Below are 12,307 nucleotides of genomic sequence, written 5' to 3' on the forward strand. Positions count from 1 at the left end.
GATTACTTGAACTAGAGTTGATATTATTACACCATGGTCAGTTTTAGAATAGAATAGATTCATTCTAATTCACCTAAATGATCATCTAGTCCAACTGCCTGACCATTCTAGGGATGACCAAAAAATGTATTAAAATGTATTAAATGTTAAAATGTATTAAGGACATTGTCCAAATGCCTCTTAAATATCGACAGGCATGGGGCATCGACCTCCTCTCTAGGAAGCGTGTGCCAGGGTTTGACCACCCTCTCAGTAAATAAATGTTTCCCACCGCCCAGGCTGAACCTCCCCTGGTGCAGCTTTGAGCCATTCCCAGGCATCATGTCCCTGGATCCCAGGGAGAAGAGCTCACCACCTCCCTCTCCACGTCCCCTTCTCAGGCAGCTACACAGAGCAACAAGGTCACCCCTCAGCCTCCCTTTCTCCAAACGAGACAAACGGGGAGTCCTCAGCTGCTCCGCAGAGGACATGCCTTCCAGCCCTGTCACCAGCTTTGCTGCCCTTCTCTGCATTCAAGTACACACTCAATTACCTTAACATTCTTTTTAAAATTGTGGGGCCCACAGTACTCAAGGTGACGTTGCACCAACACTAAATACAGTGGGATGATGACCTCTCTTGACCAGCTGGTTATACTGTGTTTAATGCGCCCCAGGGTACAGTTTGCCCTCCTGGCTGCCAGGGCACACTGCTGATTCGTATCGAGCCTGCCATCAACCAGTACCCCCAGATCCCTTTCTGCAGGGCTGCTCCCCAGCTGCTCCTCTCCCGGTTTACATTTGTGTCCAGGGTTGCTCTGTCCCAGGTGCAGAATCCAACATTTGTTCTTGTTAAATTTCATGCTGTTGGTGATTGCCCAATGCCCCAATCTATCTAGATCCCTGTGCAAGGCCTCTTGTCCCTTGAGTCAACAGCACCTCCCAGTTTAGTATCGTCAGCAAACTTAACTAAGAGTACATTCAACTCCTGCATCCAGATCATTGATAAAAACGTTGAACAGCACTGGTCCTGGAATTGAGCCCTGAGGAATGCCGCTCTTGACCAGTCGCCAGCCAGCTGTAGCCCTGTTCACTGCAGCCCTCTGAGCCCTGCCCTTTAGCCAGTTCTCCACCCAGCACACCGTGAAGCTGCTTATCTCACAGCTGGATGACTTGTCTAGAAGGATACTGTGAAGGACAGTATCAAAAGCCTTACTTGAAATCCAGAAGAGCTACATCCACCACCTTCCCTTCATCCAACTAGTGGATGACTTTATTGTAGGATATCAAATTAGTTAGACAGGACTTTCCCTTCATGAGCCCATGTTGAGTGTGCCTGATGATTGCATTGTTCTTTAGATGCCTTTTGATAGCCCTTATCCATAATTTTTCCAGGCATTGAGGTTAGACTAACAGGTCCATAGTTTTCTGGATCTTCCCTCATGCCCTTCTTATAAACTGGAATAACATCGGCTAGCTCACAGTCAGTGAGGACCTCCCAGACTCCTGAGACCTGTGGCAGATGATTGAGAGGGGTCCTACTGTAACATCTGCTAGCTCCTTCAGTACTCACGGAATGAATCCCGTCCAGCCCCATGGATTTACAAACATTCAGCTGATACAACTGGTCCCGTATTATTTCAGTGCCCCCAGATGGAAAGGGTCCTCCAACTCAGAGGAGCAGGCAGCCCAAGGTCTATCAGTATTAGTACAGACTAAGGCAAAAAGAGTTGAATGCCTCTGTTTTTCATCATTATTTGTCAGGGGACCATCTTCAACAAGTGTTGGCCCAATGTTTTCCTTGAGCCTCCTCTTGCTAGTAACATACTTTAAAAAGTCTTTCTTGTTGTCTGACATAATGCTGGCTGGTTGCGGTGCTTGTTGAGCTTTGGCCTTTTGTATCGTTTCCCTGCGTATGCTAACCACAGCTCTGTAATCTTCCTGCAAAGCCTGACCTTGCTTCCAGAGATCATGCAGTTTCTTTTTCCTCTTGAGTTGCCTGCTCCTGTGCAAGGTTATTTTTCGGTTGGTTGGTTGTTCTTAAAAAAAAAAAAAGGTGGCTCTTAAAAACTGATCAATCCTCATGGACCTCTAAGCCCTCAAAAGCAGTGTCTCAGGGGACGCTGCTAACTAGTTCCCTGGGTAGCTTAAAGTTTACTCTTTGAAATCCAGGATAGCAAATCTGCTGACTTTTTTTCTCATTACACCAAAAAATTTGAAATCTATCATTTCTTGATAACTGTGGCCAAGACAGCCATCTACCATCATACCTCCGACGAGTCCTCCTCTAGAGTCCTCTTCTATTCACAAGTCCAGGAGGGCATCTTTCATAGTTGGCTCACTGAGTGCTTGTGACAAGGAATTACCTTCGTCTTGTTGAATTTCCCAGACTTGCTTTTCACAGCAGTATGGTGTTCCCCATTGGTGGATGGGAAGTTGAAATCTCCCGTAAAAACAAGGACTACTGATGGAGAGATTTCTCCTAACTGCCTATAGCATAACTTATCAATGCTGTCATCCTGATTGGGTGGTCAATAGTGGATGCCCACAACGATACCTGCTTGATTTTCCATCTCCCTAATCCTCCCCCAGAGACTCTCAACCACATCATCTCCAACTGTAAGGTCTGCACAGTCAAACCTCTCCATTACACACAGCGTGACACCTCCACCTCGCTGGCCCTGCCTGTCTGTCCTGGACAGCCTGTAGCCCTTCATCCCAGCACTCCAGCTGTGGGACTCGTTTCACCAGGTCTCTCGAGTACCAGTGACATTGTAGCTCTGGGAACAGACCAGCCCTTCCAGTTTGTACTGTTTGTTTCTTGTACTGTGTGTGTTGGCATACAAGCGTTTCAGATGTGCTCCTAAACCCTCGGTGCTCCCTGGAACAGTGTAAATGCTCCTATTAGCACCCTTCGGCGGTTCCGTGCCATGCCTTCGCTTACCTTCACCTCTCCTGGTAGTATCCCTTTCCCCTGTGTGTTCCTTTCGCTGCACTAATTTGTCTTGCTGCTTCTTATAACCGAGATGAATATGTTTTTATATGTCTGAATTGTATGCAGTATGTCCTCTGAGATGATAAATAGAAAATGTTGAAATTTGTTCATGCTGAACTTTGAATCAGGCTTTTTTTTTCCTTTTTAAAACAGAGATCTTAACGCATTTCTTTGTAAAAAGTGTCTTTCAGAAAATAAACAGGTTTTGATTTCTAGTATCAGCTGCTGAATTACCCAGTAAGTTGTATCTGTGACTATTACTATAAACTAAAAAAGCAATTAACACAAATACATTTATGTGGTAAAAACTGTGTTTATCCTTTTAGGTATTAATTAACAATGGTTTTACTCCGGATAAAGAAGACTATGAATTTTGTGCAAAAGTGGAAGATATGGTGTTGCCTTCACAAGGATATTTTGGAATATCTGCAGCAACAGGGGGACTTGCAGGTAGCAAATGTTAAAAATTGTGACAAATGGTGTGGGGACTTGCAGGGCTTGCAAGAGAGGTTTTTTTACTGCTAGTGTTGATCCATTATACCAGTTTTTGACCATGCTGATGTAATTAATCCTCTCCCATTCCCAGATTACTGATACGCTTAGGCTCTTCCTGGCTAGAGGGGAAAGACTTTCAGTTTGTCCCAACAAAGACATTGTGCAGTCTCTTGCCCCACTGCATAAACTCTTGGGAGGATGCTGTTGCCTGAAGATCCTTTGCAAGTGCAGGATTGTCTTAGGAAGTACTGGGATTTGTAATGAAGCAGTAGCAATTAACGGTGTTTTGTGTTTTGTTTGTTGAATACAGATGATCATGATGTCCTGTCTTTTCTGACCTTCCAGTTGACTGAGCCCGGGAAGGAAGCAGTAAGCATCTTTATGCGTAATTAGTAAAATATGTTATTGTATATGTTTTATATGTAGCACCAGATTATGACATTTCCTCTGAAGTCATACCTGGCATCCCTGTTTTAGGATTTTGGTGTGTAGCTGTGCTGTCGTCTGTTGTGGAAAAATTAGACTAATACTGTTATGTTTCAATTACATTTTAATTACCGTTTTCAAGACCGAAATTCTTGAAGCAACACTGAATCAACAAAAATCCTGATATTAAATCAAAATATGCAGAGAAACTGAAAAGTACACTTTGTTTGGAAAGTGGAGAAATAATCTGTTCTTGCTTTCAACTTCCCATACCTCCAGAACACTTCTGTAGTGCTAAACAGCACCTACCCTTGTAAAAATTTCTTTTTAATTGCAAAAAGTACACATGTATAAGGAAGAAGCTATGGGTCTCCCTAGGAATGTCTGGTTTCTCACGTCTACTTAGTATATTAATGTGCTCCACTAATTGTGTTATGTCTTCAAATCTGAAATCTGAACAGCCTTGCTGGAGAATAAGTTATACAAGAGAGTGGTGGGGAACATGTCAAAAATCTCTCCCCCCTCCCTTTTGATAATCTTTTAAAGCCAACACCAGATGCAGAAATTCCTCAAAAAGATAAAGAGAAATATCAAGAAGAGTTTGAACACTTTCAACAAGAATTGGATAAAAAGAAAGAAGAATTTCAGAAGGAACATCCCGATGTGCAAGGACAGCCAGGCAAGTTACTGAAGCTATTTTTCACCGTCAAAGAAAATATTTGCATTCCGGGATATTCAGAACTAGGGCCTGGTACTCTGTCCAAAGCTCCTACTGATGTTATTTACTTTATTCAAGAATCTTTGGTCTTTTGTTTGTAAAGCATTTTCAGAAATACGAAGTCCCTTTTGTCATGCCTGGATTGAGAACCAAACAAACGAATGGAAACACGATGGGAACAAGGAGAATCTGTATGGAACAGCAGAAGGGAGAGGAGATCATGCATCCCTCTGTAAAGTGATGATTAAGGAAGCATGGCCTTTTTGGTTATTTAAAAATGTATTTGAAAGGTCATCTTTTTGATCTGTTTCTGCACATTCATAACAAATTTTTTTTCCATCTTATTTTATGGATAGTTGTTAAAGATGGGCTAGTGGATATGCTGAAACATGTGCTTACTTGGAAAAGCTTTTTAATTCTTGCCTAATATCGGGCATGTATTGAGTTCTGTTAATTTCAGCACTGCAGCATTAGCTGGTGTTCAGTGCTGGCGTTTGGGTTGGCTAATAACCAAATTTCCAGCTTTTGTGTTCTTAAAAACTGTGGCCTTTATTTTTACATTATAAGCTATCTTTGAAATTTAAGTTTGGCTGGCTAAGGCAGAATTGTCCTTTCCACTACTGATACCATGCATCTGCAGCTCTCAGCAAGTATTTGTTTAAAAATATTTCAGATTGAACAGTGTTTTCTTAATGATTTCAAGTAATATTTAATTTAGGAAAATTATAATAATGACTATTGCCCACTTTTTCTGATTGTTTAGCCAAAGAGCTTTGACATTGATTGTTCCACTATAGAACCTGGTGGGGGTTTTGTTTGCTTGGGTTGTTTTGGGTTTTTGGGGGGGGAGTTGGTGAGATTTTTTTTGTTTTTTAGAGCTGGGCAAAAAAGAATCTACTTATTTGAAAATGTAATGGAAACTAGTCTATTCCTTTTGTGGGTTGAAAATTAGCTGTATTTGAACACACACATATTGGGAAGGTCTTTTAGGCATCTAAACCTGAAATTTTAGGTTATCATCTTTTCTTTGCATAGTGGCAAGTTATGACTGTTATGAAGGTCCTACTCCATTTTATCTGTATCTGTGGTTTTGAAATATTGTCCAGCCTTCCACTGATAAGAAGTAATGATCTTTTTGCCACAGAGTCTTTTGGACTTTCTGATGTTGTTGAAGCTCTAAATGTTCTGTCACTTCTGTTTCCAGCTACTTTTTAAAGCTTACTTTTTCTAAAAAATAGCTGTTACTTAATACCTTCAAATCTCTTCTGAAGAACGCTTGGTAATGCAAGGCTAGCTTGTGCAGAGATAGCCGTGTCCTCATAACAGCAGCGTCCCGTTTCCGTTGGATGTTGCACATTACCCAGGTATCGAAATATGAACTCTCGGATGGAGTCAAGGTTGGAATGTGTTATCTCTGTTCAGTTGTTCTCATCCCACTTGAGTGTCCTTTAGCATGCAATAGTGAAAAAAATTTATAGCACCAAATATATCAAGTTCTGGGGAAAAAAACATAACCATGTGGAAATTTGAAGGGTGCAAGAAAAACTATACAATGCAACTTATGAGGAATGTATATATGTAAGAACTACCTGTGCTTTTTTCTTATCAGCGGATGATCTTTTTGAAACTGTAAGTGATCGTGAACTGAGGCAAATCTTTGAGGGGCAAAATCGAATTCATCTTGAAATCAAACAGCTTAATAGGCAATTGGACATGATTCTGGATGAGCAGAGGAGATACGTCTCTGCAGTCACAGATGAGTTTGCTAAAAGAGGAGCTGGTTTTCCAGGTCAACAAGGACAGGTAAATGAAAAAAATAAAATACACCATGCTTGTTAGCTCAGCCTAATTTCAGCAGCATGATCAATTAGCTTTTTCGAAGATATGTTGATCTTTTTCTGCTCCCCCCGCCAGGTTTCCCAGCAAGAGATTGAGACAGTTGTGAAAACTCAAGAAGAGGTCATTAGACAAGTAAATGAAATAAGGTAAATGCTTTTTCAATATTAAGGCTGTGTTTTGAATTTTATATTATTTTCCACCTTTAAATCCTATTTATTACTTTGGTAAGAGAATATTGACAAACTTGAGATTTCTCTGTGTCAGTTCCTTAGTGGTGACTGTCTGCATACATTTAACTTCTGTAATAAAGTTCCTGTCCCTAGAGTGGCTAAGCCTGCTAATTTGCCTCTTTCTATCTAGAGATTAGACTCAACAGGTAAGTGAACTTGGGGGAAAAAAAAAAGGTGTATTGGGATATGCTTGGTCTACTCCTTATGTAATGATTATATGAGTTTATTGTTATATAGTATTAATAGAATATTACAGATTTTATTCTTTAGATAATATTACAGGAAATATATTTGAGGGTTTTGTTCAGTGTAAACAACCTGTGAAGGCGTGTAAGTAGTTCCAAGAAGTAGTTCAATGTACTATGTACAAATAAAAATGTCTCTGTGTGTAATAGTAGATGTTAAGATGTCTTGCTTATTCTAATTATTTTTTTAAATAGTTCACTTCTTTCTTCAATATAGACATATGTTTTGTCTTTGGGGTTTTCCCCTAATTTTGCGATGATGGCCTGAAGCTCATATATTGATCATTGCTCCGTAGTGGTCTGTTAGTGTTACTGATTTGTATGCCACAAAAGGTATTTACAGTTTTGCCAAGCCTCTCAGAATTCCAGTGTGTACAAGCCTTGGAGAGGGCTTTTTTTTTTTTTTTTTTTTTCTTGGAGGAGGGCTGGGCCTTGGGGGACAGCATTGGTTCTTGATGGCAGTTAAAACAAGGGCCAGATTTGGAAAATATTTAATGTCTGCTCTTGGCCTGAAGAGCCAAGATATGGCTTTGCAAAACATGGGGACAAAGAGTGCGGTTTCTGCAGTCCTGCGCCTGTGGAAGGGTAACTCCATCCGTCAGCACAGCCAGGGGGACTGATCAGCTGGAAAGCAGTTTTGCAGAAGAGAACTTGGGAATCCTGGTGGACAAGAGGTTGGACATTGGACAGCTATCCACCCTTGTGGGAAAGATCAGCAATAGCATCCCAGGCTGTGTTATGCAAAGCATTGCCAGTGGGTCGAGGGAGATGATTCTCCCTGTCTATTCCCTGTCTGTCCACTGATGACACCATGTCTGGAGTCCTGTGTCCAGTCCCGGGTGCCCCGGTGCAAGAGGGTGCCAGTATATTGTGTAAGCCATTTTAGGAGTCTGATCTCCATTTCTTGTAGTTTAGAGAAAAATGGGGTGTGTTGTTGGTTGGTTTCTTCTTTTGTCAGAGGACTTTCTGCCACTGAACTTCCTCAGGAAACGTCTATATCTGCAGGGACACTTGCAAGTTCCCAAGTGATTAATAATTTTGCTTTGTAGGATTCAGTTTTTAAAATTGATGGAGAGGTGTGCTATACCTTTTCAAACTATGTTGCCAAGTGAAGTCGAAATCTTACTTGAGGGTGCTATACTGCTAAAATGGATTTGAGAAAATTCCTATGTTTGATAAAGATGCCTGTGTGCCGCTTCCAAGATGTTTTACAATTGCTATTTTTATCAGGAATGGCTTTAAGTTGGTTTAACTCTTCATTTATAGTAGTTAAAACATTCAGAAAAAAAAAAAAAGGAGAAAAACAATTCCTACAGTTGTGGTTTTTTTTTTCCTGTATTAGTTCAAGGGCAGCTCTTGTGATTTATCTAAGTAGGTCAGTTTTTTGTAGAATGAAGATTAGAGTGCTCCCATTTTTGCACTTGTTCTTCCACAAAAGCTTTTATATTAATATTCTTGACAAATCTTTATACCTTGGAAGCAAATTAGATTTTCTTGTTAACATTGGCAGTCTGCCCTTTTAGTGACTGCTTACTAGGTATGAGTTTGCGTAACATCATCTTAGTATTTTTCTTAGATTAAAGAAATGTTTTATTTATAGATAGAAATGAACAGCCCGCTGTTGCATTGCTGGTCATCCCGGAGGAAAAGGACTTACTGTCTAAGTAATTTTCTTGTCAAGATTTGTGGTTTTCTTAATCATCTGATTACAGAAGAACCTTGTATGTTCATACAATAGAAACTATCAGCGTGGTCTTGTTCATGCAAAAGTAGATGTAAATTAAATTCGATACAGACCGTGTCTATTTAGGGAAGTTATTTTGCTTTTAACAAACAGTGGATCAGCCTGGGGGAAGGTGGGTGTGCAGATTTCTGTTAATTATGTAGGGATGGGGATGTTAGGGAGAGGAACAAAATGAGTGTCACACTTGTGTTCTAGCACTGAAAATAGTGGAGCAAGATAAACAAAGTAATAGATGTGGATAAACAGATTTACTGTTGGCATTGGGCATTGCTCATGATGGTGGTTGCATGGGTTTGCGTGGTTTATTTAAGAAAAAAATCTTCCAGCGAAAAACTTACTTCTAAAATAGGTGATTGTAACACTAATTCACAGAACAGGTAAATATTGATCAATTGACTTTAAATAATCTGTACAATAACAATACAAAAATATAAAATCATTTCTGAATAGCGTATACACTAATTGAGTCAGGACAGACGAGGGATTTTTGCGTTCATTTTGTTTAAGTTCAGCACCAGAAATGTAGAATGAGAGAAGGTGAGAGCTGCTTTGAGTTTTGTTTGCAGCAGCTTACAGAAGCCAATATCTGGTTGTTGGTAACCCCTTTTGGTAACTTCACAATATGAAAAATGAGCTTATTGAGGTAAATGTTGAGAGTTTTGCAGAAATCCATGGCTAACTCCGTCTGGCACAGAGTGCAGCACGTTACCCAGAATAACCAGAAACGTAACTGTGGAAAGTGATTGGTCTTCTAACATGTGCTTGGAAGTGGGATTGAGCTTTTACGAAGGTGACAGGAAAGAGTGAATTCTTGGATCTTTTTGTTACTGAAAGTGAAAAGAATTTTTTTTTTGCTGTATGGGAAGTATGCAGAATACTGGTAGTCTAGTGTGTCAATTTGTGTGTTCAAGTGGTGTTTTTGAGAAAAACTTGTAGACTTCAGTTTGAAGAATGGTATATTGTTAATCCAGCATTTAGTAGGGGCTGTATCTACTCAGTGCCTTTTTGTTGAAGTGGTGTATCTGCAACTTGGTGCAATTGTGTAGGGGAATTTAATGTGTGGCTTAGTGTGTAGCTGCTTCAGGTAGTTTAAACATACTGCAGCATCCTCATCGCAGAGTGAGCACTTAACACTAATGTAGCATATCTGTGCTTGCAGTTCTTAATTCTGGGGAGTCGTCATAGTGTCTTTGAATAGATGTGTACCTTGCCAGCTTTCTCTTTTATCTTGTTTTTGTCTTATTTTATTTCTAGTTCTGTGGTTTTCGAATTTTAGTGTCATGAAGAGCAACTGATGCAAAGCTAAAAGATGGACAATGTCTTTATAAAGATGATTTGTAAATGTTTTCAGTTTCGATGCTTAACTTGCAGTTTCCACAATGAATAGGAACCACTTAAAAACCAGTAATATAATGTACAACACTTACAAATATATTATATGTTGTTGTTGCCAATTTACTCAATGAACAGTATGCAGGCCAGATTTTTTGTTGTTTGTTTGTGTTTTTTTTCTTCTTATGTGAAAATTAAAATTGAAAGTCTTCAAGGCCAGGTTGAATGGGGCTCTGAGCAACCTGATCTAGTGAAAGATGTCCCTGTCTATAGCAGGGAGGTTGGAGCTAGATGGTCCCTTCCAACCCTAACCATTCCATTATAAATTTCTGACCTCTGTACAAAGAGTTAGGACTGCACCTTGAAGGCGTCGAAGTAAGCTTTCATGTGAACAAAATGTAAAGTTTTAAGTAAATTAAAAAGAAATCCAAAGACATACATTTTGATTGTTCATTCGGTTAGTAATGAAGAGATTAACATTCACATGGTAAATATTTTAGCTGTAGAATAATCCTCTTTGCAACTGAAAAGAGACATCACAGTAGGGGAAAATTATATAAACATATTGATTAGAGATTAAGTATTTTTCTCTCATTGACTAGTTTACCTCAAACAAATTAGTTATGGAACCTCAACTTTTTACAGATTTAATTTGATTTGTTGTAGCAGCAAAATGAATTCACATGACAATATTAAGTATTATGACAATGCATATGGGAAATGAGATTTTTGTATAAATTGTAATCATGAAACAAGGATGGATCTAAATCTTTTCTTATCCCTAAAGCCTCTTCTTTATTTTTATTTCTTACATGATTGCTTTTATTTATTTATTTTTCAAACAGCTTTTGGTTTTCTTCAAAGATTGCATTAAAGTCTGCTTATCCTAAAGCCTTGGCAAGAACCTCAGATAAAACACTTGGTTTAGACTTCATCAGTCAGTCGAAGCAGATGTCTAGCAACAGAATATTTGCCAGATCTTGTTTTCAGCATGACTTTGGGAGATGGTGCACTCTACAAATTGAAACTGTCTACAGAATTAAATATTTTTTAAAATCATAGTTTGATTAAGGAGTTTTTTCTCGATAGCTGTTCTTGGAAGCTAGAAGGAATATTTTGTGCCTTTTGGGGCAACTGTGTATTTCAAACTTATTTTAGTGGACTAAAAGGTGTCCAGAATACGTGCTGTTTGAAGAAAAACTGTTCTGTGCTGAAGGATGTTTTGTTGTTTGTCTGGTTTCAGAAATTCCGTGGCTGATACTCTGAGGTCGATCAGTGGAGCCCAACATCCTGGCTCTGCTGCAGGCGTCTATGAAACAACTCAGCACTTCAATGACATCAAAGAACACCTTCATGTAGTAAAGAGGGACATTGAGCATTTAGTACAACGAAATATGGTAATTTATGTGGTGGTAGTGTAAAGCATGACTGTAATACTTCTTTATTTGGCTGTTAGTGAAAAGCTAGGATGAGCCAGCATGCAATTTATGGAGCAATTAATCCTTCATTAAGCTGCTTCGCTAAAACTACTACACCGCCTTGACCTAACTGCATGATCTGTGTCTTGATGAGAAGTTTTGCACAAAGAGCATGATTTTTAGCCTTAATTTCCTGTGGAAACAAGGTCAAGCAATTAGGTTTTCTGGGTGCTTTTTTTGTGTTTGTCCCCCTACTTAACAGCTCTATACAGAGGAGATTCTCTGTTGCTTCTGCACAGGAGGGAGAGCTTTAATCAGGGAAGCTCGGGCAGGTTCCACTTACGGTCTCTAAGTGTGAAAGATGATTGCGATTACATTCAGAAGCGTTATAGTCTAGCCTAGGTAGCAATTAAGCTGAATTAGCTTGTGATCCCTTAGAAGGTTCTTGATTTCTGCGTTAATTTACCAAAGATTCATTCTTTCCCCTGAAACCTTCAAATTAACATCAACCAGTTTGAGAAACATAAAGTTGTAAGGGGAAAGTGAGATGGGGAGTAAGAGTACGATATTTCAGAGCAGCGTCATTTCTGTCTGTTTTCTGCATGTGTTCTGATTTCTAGATTGTGTTACAAACACGTTTGGTTTCTTACATATAACAGTCTTTTGGTGGCATGTCTTGTTTGCTCCTTTCTCAAAATTGTTTTTCTTGGTTTTTAGCCATCTAGTGAGAAGTCGAAGTGTCCAGATTTGCCACCATTTCCGTCGTGCTTATCTACAATGCACTTCTTCATTTTTGTAGCGGTGCAAACAGTGTTATTCATTGGTTATATCATGTATAGGTAAGTATGTTTTTGTTTAAAGACAACAGGGCAAATGATTTTAGAACT

At 39.4% G+C, this 12,307-nt stretch overlaps 1 protein-coding gene across 5 annotated transcripts in view; it reads left to right on the plus strand.

Annotated features, from left to right (window-relative positions):
• Positions 1-12,307, plus strand: part of LMAN1 (lectin, mannose binding 1) — a 29,862-nt gene that overhangs the window by 4,962 nt on the left and 12,593 nt on the right. For 4 of the 5 annotated variants that reach the window (XM_086629275.1, XM_086629276.1, XM_086629273.1 and 1 more), the window contains exons 6-12: positions 3,300-3,423; positions 3,779-3,837; positions 4,441-4,573; positions 6,222-6,415; positions 6,527-6,597; positions 11,246-11,399; positions 12,138-12,259. In XM_086629275.1, coding sequence (XP_086485401.1) covers positions 3,300-3,423; positions 3,779-3,837; positions 4,441-4,573; positions 6,222-6,415; positions 6,527-6,597; positions 11,246-11,399; positions 12,138-12,259 — 857 coding nt within the window. Of the gene's footprint in view, positions 1-3,299; positions 3,424-3,778; positions 3,838-4,440; positions 4,574-6,218; positions 6,416-6,526; positions 6,598-11,245; positions 11,400-12,137; positions 12,260-12,307 lie in introns of all 5 variants that reach the window. The other variant, XM_086629277.1, reaches the window with a different exon arrangement.

This window comes from Tauraco erythrolophus, chromosome Z (assembly GCF_009769465.1).
Source record: "Tauraco erythrolophus isolate bTauEry1 chromosome Z, bTauEry1.pri, whole genome shotgun sequence".
Classification (NCBI taxonomy): Eukaryota; Metazoa; Chordata; class Aves; order Musophagiformes; family Musophagidae; genus Tauraco; species Tauraco erythrolophus.